A 20,826-nucleotide genomic window follows, 5' to 3' on the forward strand; every position below is an offset into this window, starting at 1 on the left:
AAGGTGGGAGGGAGAAGGGATAGGGTTCCAGGCAAAGGACTCAGAATAGACAAAGCAGAGTGGTTGTGGAGTGTGTGTGATGTGTCCAAAAAGAGCAGACTGGCTGTACAGAAGAGAGTAAAGGACACAGGGGGCAAAATGAGGGGTGACAGAAGAGAAACATCGAGCCATGCTAGACCACATTAAATATTTGGGTCTTTATCTTAAGAGCAACAGGAAGCCTTGAAAAATTTCAGACAGGATCTGACACAATCTCATTTTTGTTTGGAGGAGATATTAGGTACCCAATACACATTTGTGGATGTTTATTTGATGGCCAAATGGATCTGTACATAAACTGTGTTGTCAAATCAGAGAGAAAAACTCCCTCTGGGAGGGAAAAACATGAATTTCTACCTAAAAGTAACAGTAGAGAAAATGCAATATAACAAGTTTCACCTTAAAAAACCCCTAAACTAAGGTTTACCCCTGATAGCAAATTAGGAAGCTTGGGAAAGTGGTTTGCCCAAGGCCACGTAGTAAGTTGGTGACTGATTCATGTCTGCCCTGCCGCATCGGTGAGACTGAGCTCTTCCTTCCCCCTTTCCTGCTTCTCTCCCCTGCTGAAGCTTTGCAGGTAAAGGAATCAGATTGCTCTCCAGGATTGCAACCATCTCCTCGGTTCAGTCTCTGTCTTCGAGATCTCCAGTATCGCTACCGTACCGTCCCTCTGTCAGCTTCCAGGAGGATGCAGTCCTGTCCTGCTGATACTCGAGTCCCCAGCCTCTAAAGTAGTGCAGAGCAGGTGGCAGTGTAGAAGCTGTAACTATTAAATTAGCATGAATAATATTAGCTAAATGATGTATAGGTGACAGAGAGGAGGCCAGCTGGACTAGTCTCCTCAGTTCATTTTGGAGAAGAATGGAAGGTAGAGTTACGTAGCATTAATGAAAATTGTGGCTATGTGGAATGTTTTTGTCAAGAGATTGGCAATTTTTTTTAACAGAAATTTTAGGAAGTGAGAGATTTCTGAGTAATATGTCAATCACAGGGAGGGATCTGTCATTTTCTGTCAAGTTGAATAGGCCATGGGAATTTTCTACCTTACCCACACTTGCTCTTTTATGAATTATGAAGTATTATTTTTTTCCTGGAGCCATCAAGAATGGCAGGGAGGAAGGGAGCTACTCCATATATTCATCCTTACTTTGAGTGTCTCTAGGGTTTTCCGTCTCTGCCTTTTTATCCCTGTCTCTCTCTGTGTCGGTCTTTCTCACACGCCTCTCGCCTCCTTGGTCAGAACCAATAGTGGCATGTGTTACAGGGTTTCCACGGGGGACCTTTTCTTGGCAGTGGTATGTGACAGGTTGGGGCAGTCCAGGAGTGGCTGGCGGGGGTGACGGAAGTCAGTCCGTTGGGAAGGCCGGTGCGGGAGTGCTGGGTATCCGGGAGCGTGGGTATCTCGTGTGCTGGGACACACAGGAGAATGTGGCGCTCAGTGTGGTGGCTGCAGGGTCGGGGTGCTTTCAAGCTGAGAAGGCCTGGGCGTGCATGCCAGCTTCAGCATAAGGAGCAGCCAGGCTGGCCAGAGAAAGCAGGTAGGCAACCGGGAGGAGGCTGGCATGAAGTTAAGTAGGGCAGCGGGAGGCAGGATGCTGATTTCAGCTCTGCTGGCTGAGACGAGGGACCCAGGTGGGGATGGAGAGGACCAGGCCAGCATCAGAGGCAGGTAGTAGGAATCCCATCCCAGAGGCAAATCCCATCCCACGGCTTTAGGCCAGAATTTAAAGAAGCAGCTCATACTTGTGGAGCACTGAGTTTGTACCAGGCACAGTTCTGAGCACTTTCCTGTATCAAGGCTTTTGATCTGCACGATAATCTTAGGATAATCTTTGTTTTATAAGTGAGGAAATTGAGGCACAAAAAGACCAAGTGGCTTGCTGAGTGTTATCCAGCTGGGAAGTGGCACAGTGGGGATGTGTTAGGAGTCCCTGCTCTTAACCACTCTGTTCCATAGTATTCCTCTTACACTGTGCCTGGGAGTACCATTCACACAAACTGCAGTATGTGGGGGGCCTTGGAGCTGGGCGAGGTAGGCGGCCCTGATTCCATACTACTTCCTTTGAAAAAAAAAAAAAAAAAAGACCAATTCTTCCTTTCTGCCTTTTAGTGTGCCAGGCACTTTCCATACACCCTTCATATATTAACTCATTAGGTCCAGAACTATTCTTATCTCCATGTTACAGATGAGGCCCAGAGAGAGTCCAGGATGTACCTCTCTAGGTAGTAAAGTCTAAACTCAAACTCAGAAAACTACTAAAAGGGGAATCGATGGTAGCGTTTTGTATTTTTGTTTCCATTTCTTTGTCTGCTCTGCAGGTACCACCTGTCTGAATCACATCAGGGAGGAAACAGGGGTTACAATATTAATGCTTACAGTGCCGCACAGATTTCTAGAAGTGAATGAGTGGATTAATACTTGGAGAACAGAAGAGGGAGAAAATCATCTAGCACACTGTGTTCACTTAGCAAAACTTAAACAAAAACAAAGAGCAAAACAACCCCAAGGCTGAATTGGCAAGGAAAAGCCTTGGGTTTGTGCTTTAGCCCATAGAGCCAATAAGAATCCAAACACTGTTCCTTTGTCTCTCCCTGACCTCTCAGAGTCCTGCTATAGAACATATAACTACGCTGGCTTAGAAAAGTGAAATTCTGGAGAAATCTGGATGGAAAATCAGATAGCAGAATTCCCTTTTGCTTCCAAATCAGTACCAGCTGTCTTGATCATGGCTCTCTAGAGCTCAGAGCTAATCAGCTAGCTTTTCACTTTTCTCTCCCTCCCGCCCCGCCTCCCAAGACAAGTGCAAAGGAGAAATGCTTGACCTTTGACTGCACTGCCAACTCCCTGGGTTTGCTGACTACAAAGCCCAGCCCGGGTAAGGGAAAGGAACTCCATATCCATAGGTTTGAAACCAACAAAAACCAAACTCTTCCCTTGAGATGCCGAAGAGAGCTTTCCTGATTTGTCGAGAGCCATAACACTTCCTCCACTGAATTGAGCTCAGATGAGACATTTGTCAAGTTGCGAGAACTTCCTCCATACCAAGAATCACGTGGACTTTACAAAATAGAATCAGGTAGGCAATGCCATTTCATGAGGTCTTGTGACTTTGAACTGTGGATCGTAATGAGAGGTGGCTTGAATGGAATTGGGTGAAACACACATTCTGCAGAGCAGCCTCAAAATGGAAGGCAGCCTTTCTGGGAGGCAGCTATGCAGTTTTGGAGGCTACTCAACATGAGAGGTAGTTGTGTTCATGGAAACACCAACACAAGCTGAGCCACAAGATTTTCAGACTTGTTCTCACTTTAGCCTGACGTTGCAGAAGTAGACTGGTTGTGGGTGGTGTCACTTTTATCCTCTCAGCCAGTCACTGAACTAGAGAACTCTTCAAGTTAAAACCCTGAGGGTGCCAGGCCCTTAGCTAGTTTTCACCTCATGCTGCCTCGAGAATTGAAATGTGGCCCTTGGAACTTAGACTTGCTGCAATCCCAAGGCCCTTTTATCAAAAACTAGGGACTTGAGATGATCTGAAACAGGCCCAGGAAGCTCCCAGGGGTCTCTCAATACTTCTCCGCCAGCTCTCAGTTCTGAGAATATAGGCACAGAGATTGTCACTTGCAAATTCTCTTGGAGTTCATTTTCCTAGAAACTCCTCAGAGTTCCTTTGGGGAAGTCCAGAATGAATCTCTCACTAGAGTTCTTCTGGAACTCTGGGATTAGCCTGAGTATTGGATTGAAGTCTTTAGGTGATTTGCGGGTGCGGTGCTTAGTCTGTGTAGATCGAAATCCTAGGGGCAGATTCCCCAGTCTGTTCGTTGATTTTTCTCTTGTCAGCTGAGGGTGACCAAATGACTTGGGACGGGACCACTTTTAGGATGAAAGTAAGAAAAGATAGGGGTTTTCCCCACCAAAGTGACCTGCTTCTATTTTTGCCAAATTCCTCCTGGGAACATGCCCACTGCTTCTCATCCCTTATCTTGAAAACCCCATCAAGAAGGGAGTGGGGAGGGGAGCCTGGCTCATTCAGTGATGCGGCTTTTGATCTCAGGGTAGTAAGTTTGAGCCCCATGTTGGGTATAGAGATGACTTAAAAATAAAATCTTAAAAAAAAAAAAAAAAAAGAAGGGAGTGGGGAAGGAACACTCAAGTATAAAGAATTGTGGCTTTCAATACAGCCTTTTAACCATTCTGGGTATTAAAATGAGGGCTGGATTAGGTGACCTCTGAGGTTCTCCCACCTCTAACAGGTTTTGGTTCTGAGTCCAGCATTCTTGTAATGTCCTGGGAAGCAGACCAAGCCAGCCTGCCCCTGCTTCACATTGTTCTTAGTCCTGGAGAGGCTGAGTTGCAGAAGTAACTACGGGATGCTCTGCTCTATCCACTGCCTCCCTCCTGGTGTCTCACTTGCTTATTGCATGCATTTGTATATCACAGAATGAGCCCCTCCTCCTTAAAAACTTCCTTCAGACTCTCACATTAGCTGTCAGGAGCACTCCAAGGCCAGGAAATGCAGGAGAGCGACTGAGCTGTGCCCAGTTTTCCCAGTAGGGAGCAGTTTCTCTCACCTGGGTGAGTTATGGAAGTGGACTGCCTCTCGTTTCACCTGTAATTTAGTTGCCTATTTAAAGATACTCCAGAAATAACTATACTCCCAATTGAAGTGGTAGAGTAAGGAAATGATCTAGAAAATCTAAGGAGAGAAAAGACCCTCTTGCCTCAATTTTCTGCAGATTCTGGCTGAAATACCATATGGCTGTAGTTAATTATAATAACAGAGTTTGATACAAGAATTTGAGCTTCCATATCCTTTGACACAGTCCTCTTGCTTTATGGAGGGGAGAGCTGAGGTTCAGCCCGGCAGGAACTTGCTCCAGGACCCACAGTTGTCAACAGGTAGAGCTGGCCCTGGGTTTTTTCCCTCTGAAATCTTGCCAGTTGCCCCCATCCTCTTCTGCCATTTCTCCCTCTGCGATGGCACAGATGACATCCTGTATGAACCCTACCATTTTGGGGTCCTGAAGGACAGATGAATCCCTTTGCCATCTTTTATATTTGAAAGTGACTGTTGGTGCTGTTTCCTAGGCATGCAACTATGATTGAAAGATATAGGTAGGTCAGTGCAGACCCAGAAGAACAGTGCTCTGCTCAACAGCTGTAACTCTTGGGTTGCCTTTTGTGATTCAGGTTTGTTCCTTTAAGAGTTACGCTTTTCAGAGATACTGGCTAGAAGCACAGGTCTTATTTCCTAGGTCCAGGGCCAGCCAGTTACTCCTGTGCTGAGCTCCCGTGAACTGCAGCCAATGCCTTCCGGCTGACAAAGCAGGGTTGTCATTGATAAGTGTTTATGTTGCACTTTAGATTTCAAAGTTCTTTCTCTGAGTTATTTCTTACCTCAATTTGGTAGGTGAAGAAACTAAAGCCCGTAGAAGTGGTGACTGGTCCAGAGTCATCCAACCAATTAATGCTGAAGCTGATATTGGACTCAGAGCCTCTGAGTTTCTGGGTCACTGCTTACCCCAGTGAGTCATGCAGTTTCTCTAGATTATGTTCTTTGCCCATCACTAACTTCTTTTTTTCCAAATTTAGCTGACTTCACTTAGTGTGAGCTATAGAGCTCTCCTGTTTGAAGGCTGCAGAACCTTATTGGTTGACCAGAAAGCATCTGGGTAAGCTCCAGCGTGGGCCCTGTCCTAGGTCAAGCTGAATTGTGGTGTGGTGGGAGCACAGGGAGAGAGTAGGCATTTTCTGTTTGGGCTTTGGGAGATGATCAGTGCCGTCTTAGGAATTTTAAAGGTCTAAGTATTGGAAAGGGGGTGAAAGATTTAAGTTAAAATACTAGTTGTCACTTATAGGAGGTTAAACATGTCAAGTTAAAAAGACATTGAACATTTTGCATCTAACTACAAGCCTTTGAGAGTCTTTGGGCTTCTTTTTCAAACTTCAACAGTTGGGTCACGGAGGTTTTTTCTTACCAGTGGGGCAGATAGACTTCAGCGAGAACACTGAAAACTTTTACAGCAGAAATTCCCACAAGAAATCTTACCATCTGTTTATTTAACGTTTTCCTTTACCTTGGTGGTTTTTTTTTTTTTTAATTTTAAATGACTTATTGCCTGTTTGACTTAAATTGTATCTGTTAAGCAGAGATGTTGGATGGAGATTAGTATCTGTTTGCCTGTCTTTATACAATATTCTCTGAAAATAAAATTTCTCCTTTGCTCCCCTACCCCCACCCACCCATTGTGAATTTAATTAAGAAGGTGAGGCGTTGTGTTTGAAGTATTCAAGAGTCTGCCTTTCCAAGCATTCCAAGCAGCCTTTCAGATATCGATAAGTGTATATTGCAGAACTACACAGTACGGGCGAAACAGGAAGCAGCTCTTGGCTGGGTAGGATGCTCTGAGGCGCCCTCCACTCTCCAAGGGAACGCTCTTCAGCTGACTGAAGCAGGGAAGCTGAGCCAATCACAGGCCGCTTTCCTAGCTCAGTCACCAGTCTGTGGTTGAGGAAGGGTTTTTGCTTTTTTATGCTCTGTATTGGGAAGGCAGATAAAATGCCAGGGCTGGACTGCCTCTGGGGATAACCTCACCCTGTGTGATGTGAATGAATAGCATCTTGCCTAGTAAATCCACAGGAATTGATAAGGCAGACGCAGTTCTTCCAACAGGCCTTTTCTATCTCTTAGCTGTAGCTGGGGCTTCTGTAGCAATTTTATTTTTGCCTTGAAAGAAGTGCTCTGGATTCTCAGACCTCCATGTATGACAATTTGTACCTGCATGGAATTGAAGACTCGGAGGCTGTAAGTATTTTCATAGATAGCTGATTCCCTCTCCCCTCCTCTTCCTCCTCTCACTAACCACCCCCCCCCCAACCCCATTTCTTAGGCAACGCAGGGAACATGGAGCTGAAAGCCAACATCATTCGGGTGCTTGCTAGCTTCTGTGTAAATGCTCTCTGTGTAGTTTAGAGTGAACAGAGATTATTTTTTATTATATAATTTCTTGTCATGCAAAAAAGAAATTAGGGTGCTTGCAAAGGCATCTGAGAGTGTAGGCTGTTCGGATTTATACATTACTCAGTCCACGTTTGGTCTCACAAGGGGTAACTGCTCCTTGTAGCCTGGCTTAAACTATGCAGAAAGTGCCTATGTTTTCCAATAGAAGGGTTCACAGAAAAGGCTTATTCATTATATAATACACATTGTTTATTGAGCTAGCATGAATGGAAGTTGTTCAGCTGTAGCTGTGTTATGTGCTTTCTGGCCAAACAAGTGGTGCAGATCTGATTCTTTGTTAAGGAAATCAGATACAAAGGTTGTGGTCATAGAACACCCCAGTGCAGAGGCAGAGGGTAGAGTCACTGTACTCTGCCCTGGAAGACTGAAGTAGGCTCACGTGTGTTTTGGCTGAGAAAACCGGACTCCTTTCCCTCCGTAGGTCAGGCTCATGTAATCTATTAAAATCAGGATGAAAATGGTTTTCTGAAATCCCTAAAATCATACCACCAGAATGTTAGCTTTCAAATATAGGGTAAAGCTGATTGCTGAATCTTTTACTATGGCTAGTGGCAGTTCTTGATTTTTCATCAATCATCTAGAAACCGTGCAAGGTAAAATGATTTGGGGTGGCTAATGGGACCTGCTGTGGGGAGTCTGAATTTTATAGGAGTGCAATGCCATACATGTTGCTACATTTGAAACAGGAAATGTGTTATATAAGATTCCCCGGCTAACCCACCAAATAAACAGACCATAACAACAATAACAACAAAAAAGCCCCATGGTACACATCAATGCAGACATATGTATCAAATGATGTACTCTATTAAGGATAGAAATTCTCAGTTCTGATAAGGCATTCCATTTTTCCTTCCTGTCTGTGTGTTAGCTTTGACTCTAACTCTGTTTCTGCAAAGTCTCTCTGAGTGTTGCCCAGCGTGCTTGTAAATTACCACACTGCCAGTTTATTGCAAGGGACTGTAGTTTGAAACATTGGTGGCTGAAATAGAGAAAGTCCACATGTGCAAGTGGGGTGGAAGAATGGAAAATGCAACTATAGGAGTTCAGTAAACCATCTGGGGTTCTTCATGAAGCCTGATTATTTCTCACACCCCTTCTCTCCACACTCAGTTATGAAACATGTGATGCCTTATTGGATTGTAATTTTTATTTGCGACCATCGATTTTACCTCGGGCGCTGTGTTGCACTTAGGTAGATCGGAGTTATTTCGGAATAACAGGTTATTTTTGAAACTGGCTGGAATGAACAGAGTCGGCTAGGAACTAATGTATCCAGCACCTTGTTCTCTAGAACTGTATACATTTCCGATGCACTGGTTCAGAGGGGAGCCATTAGAAGTATGAAAGCATTTTTTTTTTCTTTTGGTCCAGCCTCACAGGACAGCTGAGTTTTTCTGGAGGGGAGGGGGAGAGAGTGAAGAGTGCAGTGATTTGACTCTGGCGGTAGTTGATGGCGGGTAGTGCTAGGTACTGCAGTGCTGTGCTCCTGGTGACTCAGTGGTGGCCAGCAGCCTGAGATCCTCGGGGATCTGCGGAGGCGAGGAAGGTGGGACACCCAAGGAACGAAGAAAGACATCTGGCCAATCCTCACCTGAAAGTATGGGAAGCTTTCGGTTGGGTGGGACTGAAAGTGTGTCACTTAAATTAGAGGGGAAGACAGAGGTGTTTGGAGGGGTGAACTGACTCAGAATGCTCATTTGAGTTTATTTGTTTTTATAAGGAAGAATAATGTGATGTGTTACCCAAGATGGTGTGAACAAAGCTTCAAGCCAATGGAGAAGACTAGGCCTAAATAGCTGACCCGGTGAAGTGAGAAATAAAGCCACACCTGGAGTGCCACATCCTCAGCAGTCTTTCTCAGTGCCAATGCATTTATGGCTGTAAGTGTGGGGGGTTGCCCAGATTGAAGCAAAGCTCTTGGATCAGGCCTGGTGGATAGGTGTGGACAGGCTCTTCTCCAATGACCAGCTGCAGTCCAAGAATATACAGGCACTAAAAGCTGAGTACGGCACTTTCTCTGGGGGGCTGGGTTGCCATCCACATATTTCCGACCACTCTGCGCTGTTGAAAATGCCTTTGTGGGGTGTGTGGGGGTTTAACATGTGATAAGTGATTGTATTCAGCGTGTTCACACAGTAAGTCTGTAATGAGATCATCTTGCCTAGGGACTGATGATATTTTATTCTGAGTAAGAATAAAGCATTATTATACACTGTTAGCACCTCACATCCCCGCAGTGTGAGAGAGACTTTGGTACTGTTATGCAAGGTTTTTCTTAAGATTCTGGTCCAGAGATAGATATTAGACTTCTAATACCCTAGCTTTTCAGTTGTAATCTCCGTATTTCATGCTTTATATGTATAAAGAGAGAGGAACAAGAGCCTTGTGGGAACACACTTGAGTCTGGGCATTTTAGATTCTTGAGTTCTACGGAGCCTTTTGGACAAGTCCGTTAGCTTCTGCCCTGGTTTCCAGGAGAGTAGTTAATTGTTTGCATCATTCAGAATACGAGGAAGTGCAAAAGATGATTCAGTGCCCCACAGCAAGGGCTCTGCGCAGGAATGGGAGACTTCACGCAGAACATCACCTTACTCCTTCTGTTGCCTTGCCATGGATAAAGGAATGTGTGCTCCTGAATGAGTCCATACCCAGACCAGGCCAGTTACAATAGATCATGCACACAGGCTTGTACTATGTTGTCTTCTGTGTCAGGATTGCCTTATTCCACTTTCACTACCTGCACTTGGTCTTAATACAAGTCCAGGTGGCCAAGATACTTTTCACTCATTGAGCCTCCAGTATACTCTATGTACTTTTTATCGACCAAAATAGATTTTGATAGATCTGCTCATTGGTATACATGTTTCATAAATGGATTCACTGTATATTTTGGCTTTTGTGAGATCATTATGAGTAGATTTATTTTTTTATTCAGCAGGGGTTTATTATACACACAATAGCAGGGATGTTCTTATGGGGATAAATGGAAGAAGCAAATAAGTAGAAAAAGTTACCTAAAAATCCACCCCAAGATAATGACTGTTATCATACTGCCTTGTATCTTTTCAAACTGTCAATGCACATATCCGTGAATATGCCATTCTAAACCTGCTACTGTGTGTGTATTGCATCCTATGCTGTGAAATGATGTTCTCATTTGATAAAAGATTCAGCACACTAGGACTAGACTGGCCCGTGCAAGAGATGCTTTGCAAAATTTAAAACTCCTGCACAGACCTTCTGTGACTTTGAGCAATTTAAATGAAGTATAGATTCTTAGAGTATTTTGTAAAGTGAAGCCAGGGCTACTTGCACATAGAATTAATAGTTGATTTCTCCAACACAATTGCTTCCATTTCCAAATGCTTAAATTCTAAAGTACTGAGAGGGAGAGACATGATCTTTTTCAGTGAAAAAGATGATCAGATCATAATTCAGGGCATTTACTAGAGAGGAAAATATATTCTCTGTAAGTCACAGAAAGGAGCATAATGTATTTACTAATACTGTTAGAAATGTTACAGACATAAAAGTTAAAGTGAAGGTGAATTTTACAAACTATAATGTGTACGTAATATCTGTATGTACATATAAAAGCACATATTTACATTTATATGTACCTATACATTATTATAACTATATGTTAATTATTTAAACTACTCACTTTCTATAAGCTGCACAACTATGCACATTTGCCTAAATGTCTGTGTTCCTGCAGGGGTATGCACACTGTATGCCCTGTACATTCATATATAGATATGCTCCGTGCTTTGCTAATTAATGGTTAACGCTAAGTGGGAGATTTCTGCCACACAGCTTTTGGAGATGAAAAATTAACTGCTCTTGACATAAAGAAAGATACCCAAGAGGGTTGAAAGGCACACATCCACAAGAGAATAAAGAATTGCTGTTTTCAAAGATATAATATAGTTCTTTTAAATATGAAGATATGTCCTTGTGCTTGCTAGGAAGGAGGATCAACTTCAGACAGACGGCTTTGTGTGTTTAGGGACTTTTGGAAGAAGACTCTAGAGATACTAAGGATTAGATGCCTTTTGGAAACGAGAAGGCTGGAGGTCTTTATGGTTTGGCAGATCAGAGGACCTTCTGGGGTTAGAAAGTCTTTCTGGCCTATTTCTAGAGAATGAGACCTGTTCCGTTAAAGAATCCAAGGTCTGTTGGCTCCACTGGCCAGAGAGGAAAGACAAATGCTGCTCATGGTTTGTGTAAGAAATTTGAGAAAATCAACCTGTTTTACTCAGCTGAGTGATTCTGGTATTTGTTCACAATCTAAGTGAATGATGAACAGAAACTTCTCTTTCATCAATCAGTTCTTAGCAATGATGGTTTTCTAAAATATATGTTGAAATGATTTCTAGATGTAGTTGTCATTGAGCTATAGAAATTCCTTAAATCTGATTAGAACCCATGAATTTGCCTCTCCAAGGTCATCAGTCTCATCACTTTCTCTGCCATTTCCACTTTCAAGTGACAGAATGATGTGTTAGGATTGATCCCCACATTTTCTCTGGGACTTCGCTGTCTTCTCTCCTGTGGGTGTTCTTCTTCCTATTAGATTATGATGAGTCTATCAGGATTTAGAATATAGCCCTGTGACTCCCTCCACAAGTGCTTAGTGAACACTACATTTTTTTATGGTACAAGGTATTCTGTAGGAAGGTCAACAATTACTAGGAAAACACGTACTTTTAGGGTGAAGGTGAGCAAGCATCCTTGCTTTACCCTTTCCTTTTCTATCAGAGTTCAGTGTAGACCTTATTTCTGTGTGGGTGGTTCTCTCATCATTCTGCTCACCATCTCCCTTTAATATCCCTTACCTGGGTAAACTGAGCCACCGGAAGAGGACAAGAAGACATAACTGGACTGTTACTGTTTTTTGTTACCTCTCTTCCCTCCTCCACCAGTCCTTTGCAATGATCATCATGTCATGAGCTCAGATATCCATGAGGCTAAGTTAAAAATTATGCCAAGAAAGCTCTGTAGATACTCTGTAGCTGATCTAAATCAGGCTGATTTACTTGCCTGTGACATGTTTGCATTGGGCCATGCTGACTTGAAAAACAGTAACAACTCTAAACCGCTGGACTGGTAAGGACACTGGCATGCGACCTTGCTTGAGACCAGACCACTGCTTGGTGTGTAAACTCAAGGGATTTTACAGTTCATATAAAATAATGGCAAGCAGGTTGGGAGTTGTAGATTTTTATGGCTTGGACTTTGAACTTTTTAAGATTCTGGAGTGTGAGTCTAAGCTAAAACCGTGCAGCCACTCTTGCAGTTCTCACAGGTAGACCAAAAGGAAGGCGGCTCAGATAGCTCACGTGATAGTTTGCAAGATCTAAATAGAAAAGTGCTTGGGCTTGCTCTGCATTCATGTATTCTTTTATAATATAAATACATAGTTTTAGTAATAAGTATTTTTCTCTCGTCTTAAACAGTGCCATAGTATCAGTACTTCCTGCGTCCTATTTTTGTTTCTTTTGCATCTGTTCAGGAGGGATGCCAGGCTGGCTCAGTTGGTGGAGCATGTGACTCTTGATCTCAAGGTTGTGGGTTTGGGCCCCACATTGGGTCTAGATATTACTTTAGAAAAAAAAAAAAAACCTTAAAAAAAAAAGAAGTAGTGAAACGTCTTAAACTTAAAACAGGATGTTTTGAATTTGCTTTCAGCCTTTTTGTTCAGGGGAATTGATGTAAGAGATACATCCTAACACAAATATCGGCAGCTGTCAATTATTCAGGAGCTTGATTGTATAATTTGTGAATAATTTAATTCTTATTTTGCCTTTTGAATCCTATTACTCCTTAATCTTTCTTCTCTTTTTAGCTTGAGCATCGTATAACATAAAAGATTCTGACCTTCAGTGTTTTTCTTTATTAGCAGATTTGTTGAAAAGTTTGGTGAGTAAAAGGGTTGTATTTAAAATTTTTTCTCAATCTTTTAAAAAATTACTCTTTGTACTTTGTATCATGAACTAATAATGTATTGTAATAATGCTGGCATTAAAAGCGGAGACTCTGTGCGGGATTGCCAGGGATTACATCTCAGCTCCCCTCTTCCTAATTTGTGGCCTTGGGTACATTTCTTAAACTTTCTGTGCCTCGGTTTCCACATTATTAAAGTGTTAATAATAATAAACCTACGTCTTGGGTGTTTTTGAAGATTAAATAAGGTAATATGTGTAACCCTTAAAACATGTGTTTTCTGCTATTATTATTCTTCACATCATGAATATACTTAAGCTTTTGGCATGCTCCTTTCTCTGCAGGTTTTGATATTTCCATCAAATCCTTTGGTTTATTTTCAGAGCATTTGCATGGTTTTTGACAGTGCTTTCCAAAAATATTACAGTGGTTGTCAAGTGAAAGAATGTACTAATCTCTTCAGGCCTTCTGATTAGTTTGTTGTATTTTGTTTCAGAAAGGGGGGCAGTAGAGTCTAATTGAGGGAGCACAAGGAAGTAGAATTCTTGGTCTTTGCCACTGATTAGTAGTGACCTTGGGCAAGTCATTTGATCCCTCCAATTCTCAATTTTGCCTCCTATAAAATGAAAACTCTTTATTAGATGATTTCTAAGGTTTCTTCACATCGAGAATTCTGTTCTGTTTGCTGATAAGCAATTTCTTCAGTTTGGATACAAATGCCACCATATGCCATTTACTTTTTGAAAGGCTCAACTACCATGGTGTTTTGTATATACTGAGTAAGGTCTCCATATTTGGTCCCAGAGTCTGAACATTTGGCCTTTTCAGACTCTTTGAAGTAGGAAGTTGTGTCTGGTGCACACCTTTGAGAGGACTAGATTTTTGAAGAGGAAAGATGTTTTATTTAAGATTTTTAATTCTAAAGCCAGAATGGTGTTTTGCATATTGCTCATCTGCTTGCCAATACCCACAGTGCATGCCCAGCCCACAGGGATTTGAGCTGAAGACACTTGAGTCTCATCTCTAAGAAAAAAAAATCAAAGACGAATGCTTTCTGAGAATTGAGCTTCTCCTAACTCTTATTGATAATTGAGGAGAGGTACTTCTGCTTTAAATGATCTCTATCTTTCCTTCTTGGCTAAACTGTCTGAGCTATATGCACTAGGAGACTGTTGCCCCTAACCCCCCCCCCCCAAAAAAAAAGTTTAAATAATGATTTTATGATTGTAACATTGCCTAATCATCAAGAATGTTTATTTTTGGGTGTTTTATTGCTTTACAAAATTTTCTTCAGTTCATCATTATTATCCTTTGGGTTGTACTAAAAGCGATATTCAATCAATTAGAAAACCACAGGAATATAATAAATTCTAGGAGACATTCATTATTTTTTTAAGTCATTCATTTCTTTTAAAAGCAGTAACTATGCCTAATCTGTTTAATTTTTCTCTGTGATAAAATGAAAGGCAAAGGGATAAGGGGACAATCTTTACTTCAGCCCAATCTCTTAAATAGTCCCTTAAATATTGTTTGAATAAAGTAAGAGTTGGAAGCAAATATTTATCAAGAAGGTAGAAAAATGTGGTGAATATCATGCTAAAATACCTGGTCAACAAATTAGTTCTCCAGTTCATTTCCAAAGAGTCATTGTTGATAGCTTAATATCATTTAATTTCAGTTGAAGTCCCAGAGATTAATGTCTTGGACTTATTTGATTCAATGGCTGTATTGATCCAAGGGACAGAATTAAGAATTAATTTATCAGATATCCAAATCATATTGCATTTGATCATATTGTTAATGCTTAGAATATAGAAATGGAATTAGAGTAGAGTTGATAAGGTAGGGAAGCACAGAACATGTGTTAGTTATCATGTTGCACTTTTTGAAGTCCTAGGATACTGCCCAGTAGAATAAAGTAGAGTAAGGAATAAAACCAAACAGATCAAAAAGGGCTAGGTTAAATACTTGATTTTTTTTTTTTTTAATTTTTAATGTTTATTTTTGGGAGAGAGAGAGAGACAGAATGCAAGGAAGGGGGGGAGGGGCAGAGAGAGAGAGGGAGAAACAGATTCCGAAGCAGGTTCCAGGCTCTGAGCTGTCAGCACAGAGCCTGACGCGGGACTCAAACTCAAAGACTACGACATGAGCCGCGGTGGGACGCTTAACCAACTGAGCCACCCAGTCGCCCCTAGATATTTGATTTTAAAAAGAAAAGACCATTCCATGGTCATGTTTAATTATTAGTTAACTGAAAACCAACAAGTTGGTATGTGAAACGTGATGTGTCTTCCTAAAGTGCTAATGTTATTTTTTTTTAATATGGTAACAATTTCTGAAGTTATATGTTGTATTTTATTGATACTAAGGCACACATTCCCCACCTTCCACCCCCAACATTTTGATACATCTAAAATAGAGCTACATCTTAAAACTATTGTTCTATTGGTGGTTTTTTTCTCTTAGTGATATGTAATCTAACGTTGATTTTTTAAATCATTGGTATCTTAAGTGAAATGAGGTTTTGGGGGGGAAATATGTAAATAATACAAAACTGCATAGTATGAAAAATTGGTTTTCCTTAACAACCTCCCGACCTGTTCATGTCTCTACAGGCAGCCATTTTTAACAACTCAGTGGGTATCCATTTAGACTCTTTTCTATGCATTGACAAACATGGGTATTTAGAAAAACATACTTATAAATGCACATATCACATTTGTAATTTTAAAAAGTATGAATACGATCATAATAAATATTTTCCTGTGACTTTTTTTCTTCACCAAAAAATGTACCATGGATTTTCTCCATATGAATTTATTCTTTCTTATAAGCTGATGTACAGTATGGATTTACTGTAACAAGTTTAGCCCACTGATAGATTTAGAATATTTCCTGTTTTTCAATCCTGTAGATAAATTCTTACATATGAATCTTTGTGTACACATGGAGCATTTCTCCAGAATAGCTTTCTGGAAGTGGAATTGCTGAGTTAAATGATTTATATATGTGTAAAATTAAAATTTAGCAAAACTAAAGATTTATATATGTGTACTGGTGTGTATTGTAAAATATTTTTATATTGAAATAAACATTCTTTTTCTATTAAGACTAAAGCGAATTAGCTCAAAATGAGATAGAAGATTCCAAAGAAGTTTCTTGGTTGTAGGAAGCAGCATTAGGCTATGGCCTCCAGGTTTCATAAGAATTTTTTTAGTCTCTGTTTATTATAATTTGGTTTTAAAAACCCACAAAAACTTATGAAGTTCATCTCTCTTTACTTTATAAATGAAAAAAAACTGAGGCCCAAAGAAGTTAGGCAACTTGTGCAGAATGACCCAGACAATTTACTGTGGAACTGGACCTAGAGCTGTCCTCAGATCTTTAACTAGAGCAGTGGTCTTTTCATGATGCCAAATGCAAGGGTTAATAATATAAAAAAACTGTAATAACCTGCTGAAGGGTGGTACAGTCATTATTTGTATGGTGCTTGCTTGACAGCTTACAAAGCAGTTGGGAGTTGGGAGAATCTCCAAAACAGAGAACAGATTGCTCTCTGACCCCAATGGAGAGACCTTTGGAATCCAGATTAGAGTCCCGGTTTCTTTCAAGCTTTCTTGTTTGATACTGCTTTCTGGTATGGTTGAAAGTCTCCAGTTTGATGGATTGAAATGACAGCACATCCACAAAACCTACACGTACATAAAAGCTCAGTGCTAGAGAATGTCAGAAAGAGGTTTTGTGTTTTAGGGAAATGTTAGAATTCTCACTATTTGTATGCAGGTCTTGGTGACAGTTGCACGTGGATGCTACATTTGGCCTTAGCCAAGAGTACCAAAGTTCCATTTTTATTTTGTTTTTCTCGTTGTCAATTCTCTCCATGGACTTTCAATTCAGGGAAACATTTGCATGAGTTAGTAGTGATGCATTTTTTTTAGGAGTGATATTTTTAAAAAGTAAAAAGGGATATCAATATATTTAAGAGGCCAAAGGAACTATAAGTTATGAATGGAATTCCTTCAGAATCAATCAGAATCCCTACAAAAAATAGCATCCTCAAATTAGGATAATTTGAGAGGTTTAATAAATAGAAGAGGTGTTGTTAGGGTATAAGGAAACCACAAGGGATACCACAGTACTCCCAGGGCTGGTAATTGCAGAACTGTTGCCTCCCTTAGGTGCGACACAATTAGGAAAGGGCATGGTTACAGGAACCCAGGAGAGCTGAGTTCTGCCAAGAAGGCTATCATGATATGGATACAGTCTTCCTTGGGGAGGGATATAGGCAGCCTACTGCCATCCCACATGGTGGGGGGAGCCAGGGAATCTCTTTCTCTTCCCTCACTCTAATCGATGCTAAGGTTCTGACTGGCCAAACACAACCAGAAGCCAAAGAGCAGAGCTTATGGGTCAGCAACACAGTGCAAAAGCAGAGGGGGGTGGGGTGGAAGGTGATCTGGAGAGGTAGATGGATGTTGATTTCATCCACATCACTGATGGGCCCTGTCTGACTATATTGGTCTCAGTAGATGACATCATGCAGTTTGAAGGCATTCCTAAACCACAATTCTGAAGAGGTTAGTGAAGCTCTGAAAGAGATGCTGTTGGTGGTTTTCCATTGGAGATATGTGTTGGCTTTAATGTGCCAATAGTTCCACTACAATGGTGACCTGAGTTTTTCGTTCCTGTACTCTGTTTTAAAATTATTATCAAGATTTGGAGTACTTCAACAAGGTCTAGAAATGGGATAAAATAAAAGGCTTAAATGTTAGTGTTGGGGAGAAGGTTTGAGAAGCCAAGTTATGTGGGCTTCCGTGATTGCCTTCAAATACACAAAGGTCTTCTGCTGATAATGAGCAGAGAGAGAAAAGCATGTAGCAGACCAACTTGTGGCCCCACTGTGCTCCACCATCATGACCAGATGAGAATAATTCTTAGGATGTGTCCTAATGTCATTACATCGTGATTCCCACCACATAAAACAGTGGGAGGATTGGTGGGAGTAAGGATTAGCGTTGTGAGATTTTGCACTTTTGACAACAGCCTCCTTATTAAAGGATATATGGACTAAGTGGGGGCAGGAAAGTCAAGAGGAGCGTTTCCTTTACAGTGTTGGAAGCAGAACTTGTTTTTGAAGGTAGATGAAATCCTTGGAAAATATTAGGATGGAGGTTAGGCCTTTCCCTTTTTAATAAAGGTAAGCAGACCATGGGTGTCTCTATTAAGAAGTCAGTGTTGACTGGTTGCTGGTTATACAGTGTGCAAAATTTGTGAGAATCCATTGAATTGTACACATACAATATATGCACGTTTCTGTATGTGCGTTATACTTCAATTAGAAATTTTAGGGGTCTCTTCTGGGAAAATAAGTCTAACTAGTGGGAATCTAGGAGCTGGATATAATAAAGGCTCTTGTTTCTAATTGTTAGGACTTGGGAAATGTAGAAGGGAGTAGATTCACATTCTGACTATGTGCTGGAGTTCTGGGTTCAGAAAGAGCAATAAGTCTTGACCAGTGGGCCAGTTGGCCAAGGATGGGACACATGATTCATTGCTGAGAGACAGGAAGACCATATCCTTCTAGTGTCTGGAGCAGAAGCCTCTCTCATTGGTAGCTGCTCATCTTGGCCTTTTGTGTCATGCCCTCCCTGGGACAGGTCGTTATAGTAGTGCTCACACACCCATGTGTGGCAGACATCTCACTTCTCTGAACACCATGATTTTTAAGGTAAGGGGGACTCTGGGAAGTAGCTTTTCTCCCTGCCTTTAGCATGGTCTGCAGGGTCAGAGCCAAGCAGTTCTCAGCAGTGAGACCTGGTCCTTATGCTTCTAGAACCATGCCAGTGCCTCAGCAGAGAGTCCATTCTGGTGACAGGGAATAAAATGAAGATTGCGGCGAGTTGTGGATGACGTTTATTGAAATAAGGTCCTAAGGTTCAGATGTTCACTCCTGGAAGGGTGTGCACTTGGTACATGGGTGTCCACACTCAATAGAGAAGTAGTGCATAAGTCTTTAAATATATGTAAGGAGCTACATTAAAGCCAAGCTAGGGTACATATTATATGAACACTGCTTGAATGTTTTCATTTTCAGAATGTACATACTTCTAAAATAACATGTTGTTTTTAGAGATTGGTTTCTTATATTATTTTTGTAGCTCTAATATTTAAATTATTATTAGCACAGAGTGCAGTCTTGCAAGAAGGGTGAGGTGGGTCTTATAATTGAAGTACACTATTGCCATTTGTTGTTATAGATGCTTTCATTAGCTGTGGTATTTTGAATGGTGTTGTGTGTGTGAGAGAGAGAGAGAGAGAAAGAGAAGGAGAGGGAGAGGGAGAAATGCCTTGGATCAAAGCTACAATATAAAGAACTCTACAAGATATAACTATCAGGATTTTATTAGGACTGAATAGTATGTTGATAAATATGTATTGTTTTGCCCTGGTTTTGAAATATACACTGATAGAAAGGTAGCTAAAAAAAGTTGTTCATGCTACGTTCCAAACTTAGTATAAATTATCCAAAGAATTTTAAGAGAAGGAAAAATAGAAAAGAATATAAATAAGGTAGAAAAAGGACAAGGAAATGCATAACCTAGATTCTGTGAAAGTTTTGATTCATATCCCTTTTAACTAAAATATGTTCTGGCAGTAAGATGTGCAACTAGTTGTTAGATTTTTCATTTGAGTGTTGCATTTACATAGAGAAGCTGGCTTTCAAATGCCAGCCAGCAGCCAACTCAAATACTAAAGATTTGTCTAACTCAGTGACTAGTTTAGTAAGAAGATATCTTGAGGACGTTGAGGGGGAGGGCACACATCAGATACCTTGTTCTGGAAACTCAGCCAGAATCCTCTCAGTTGTGATCTATCTGATTCTTAGAGTATTTGAGTTTTCGGTTCTTAATTTAGGGCTTGCAGAGATGCTGTGAACATAAAACTTCACTTCTGCATACTTAACAGAAGATGGATAGTTTCAAAGCTAAAGAATGCCTTCCTGGAGAAGACTTGAGGATATTCAGTAGGCTCTGGCTATAATCTATTACCATTTCTGAGAAGCATAAAAAATACCCATTACCCCATAAGCGTTTATGTTACGTGACTTCCAAGATCCCCTAGCCAAGGACATTGATAGACTCTGGAAGCATTTCTTTATTTACGGATTGGACCTACCTCTGGGTGCTGAGTCTCCAAGGCATTTTTAGACCTTTCTGCTATACTGGAGACAGATGAGACACTAAGAGGTACTCTCCCTCATTGTACCTACTTTTCAGTTTCAAGGAGCCCTCTTTTTGTGTGGATTACACATTGTGTTAGTGTTTTGCAGAACACTTTGGGGGAAATTATTTGCGGTAGGTAATTAGGAGCTGGTGGAAGATTTTTAAACGGGAAAGGTGTAATCAGATATGCATTGGTCAGAGTGGAAGATGGATTTGAGGAGGGAGAATTCAGGCAGGGAGTCCAATTAGAAAGCTGTCGAAATAGTACAGGTGTGAGGTGGCATAGGCCTCAACTAGGGCAGTAGCAGTGGGAATAGAGAGGAGGAGGTGAACTGAGAAATATTTAAGTCATAAATGCAGCAGGTTTAATGACTAATTAGCTTAGGAAGGGAAAGGAGTCTGGAATGAACCCCCCAACTTCTGGCTTGGGTGACTGACTGGTTGGATGATGGTGCCACTGAGATTGGCAAACTAGGCCATTTCTTCTGATGACTTTTTTTTTTTTTTAAGTTTATTTATTTTGACAGAGAAAAAGCATGAGCAGGGGAAGGGCAGAGAGAGAAGGAGAAAGAGAATCTCAAGCCCATGAACCGTGA

At 41.1% G+C, this 20,826-nt stretch overlaps 1 protein-coding gene across 4 annotated transcripts in view; it reads left to right on the forward strand.

Moving 5' to 3' along the window:
- CACNB4 (calcium voltage-gated channel auxiliary subunit beta 4) overlaps positions 1–20,826 on the forward strand; it is a 256,942-nt gene that overhangs the window by 106,613 nt on the left and 129,503 nt on the right. The window contains exons 1-2 of one of the 4 annotated variants that reach the window (XM_078451295.2): positions 6,542–6,842; positions 8,782–8,941. The exons of 2 other annotated variants lie outside the window; for them this stretch is intronic. In XM_078451295.2, coding sequence (XP_078307421.1) covers positions 8,936–8,941 — 6 coding nt within the window. In that variant the 5' untranslated portion in view covers positions 6,542–6,842; positions 8,782–8,935. Of the gene's footprint in view, positions 1–6,541; positions 6,843–8,781; positions 8,942–20,826 lie in introns of those variants that run through there. One more of the 4 variants, XM_078451294.2, reaches the window with a different exon arrangement.

This window comes from Panthera onca, chromosome C1 (genome assembly GCF_046562875.1).
Source record: "Panthera onca isolate mPanOnc1 chromosome C1, mPanOnc1 haplotype 2, whole genome shotgun sequence".
NCBI lineage: Eukaryota > Metazoa > Chordata > Mammalia > Carnivora > Felidae > Panthera > Panthera onca.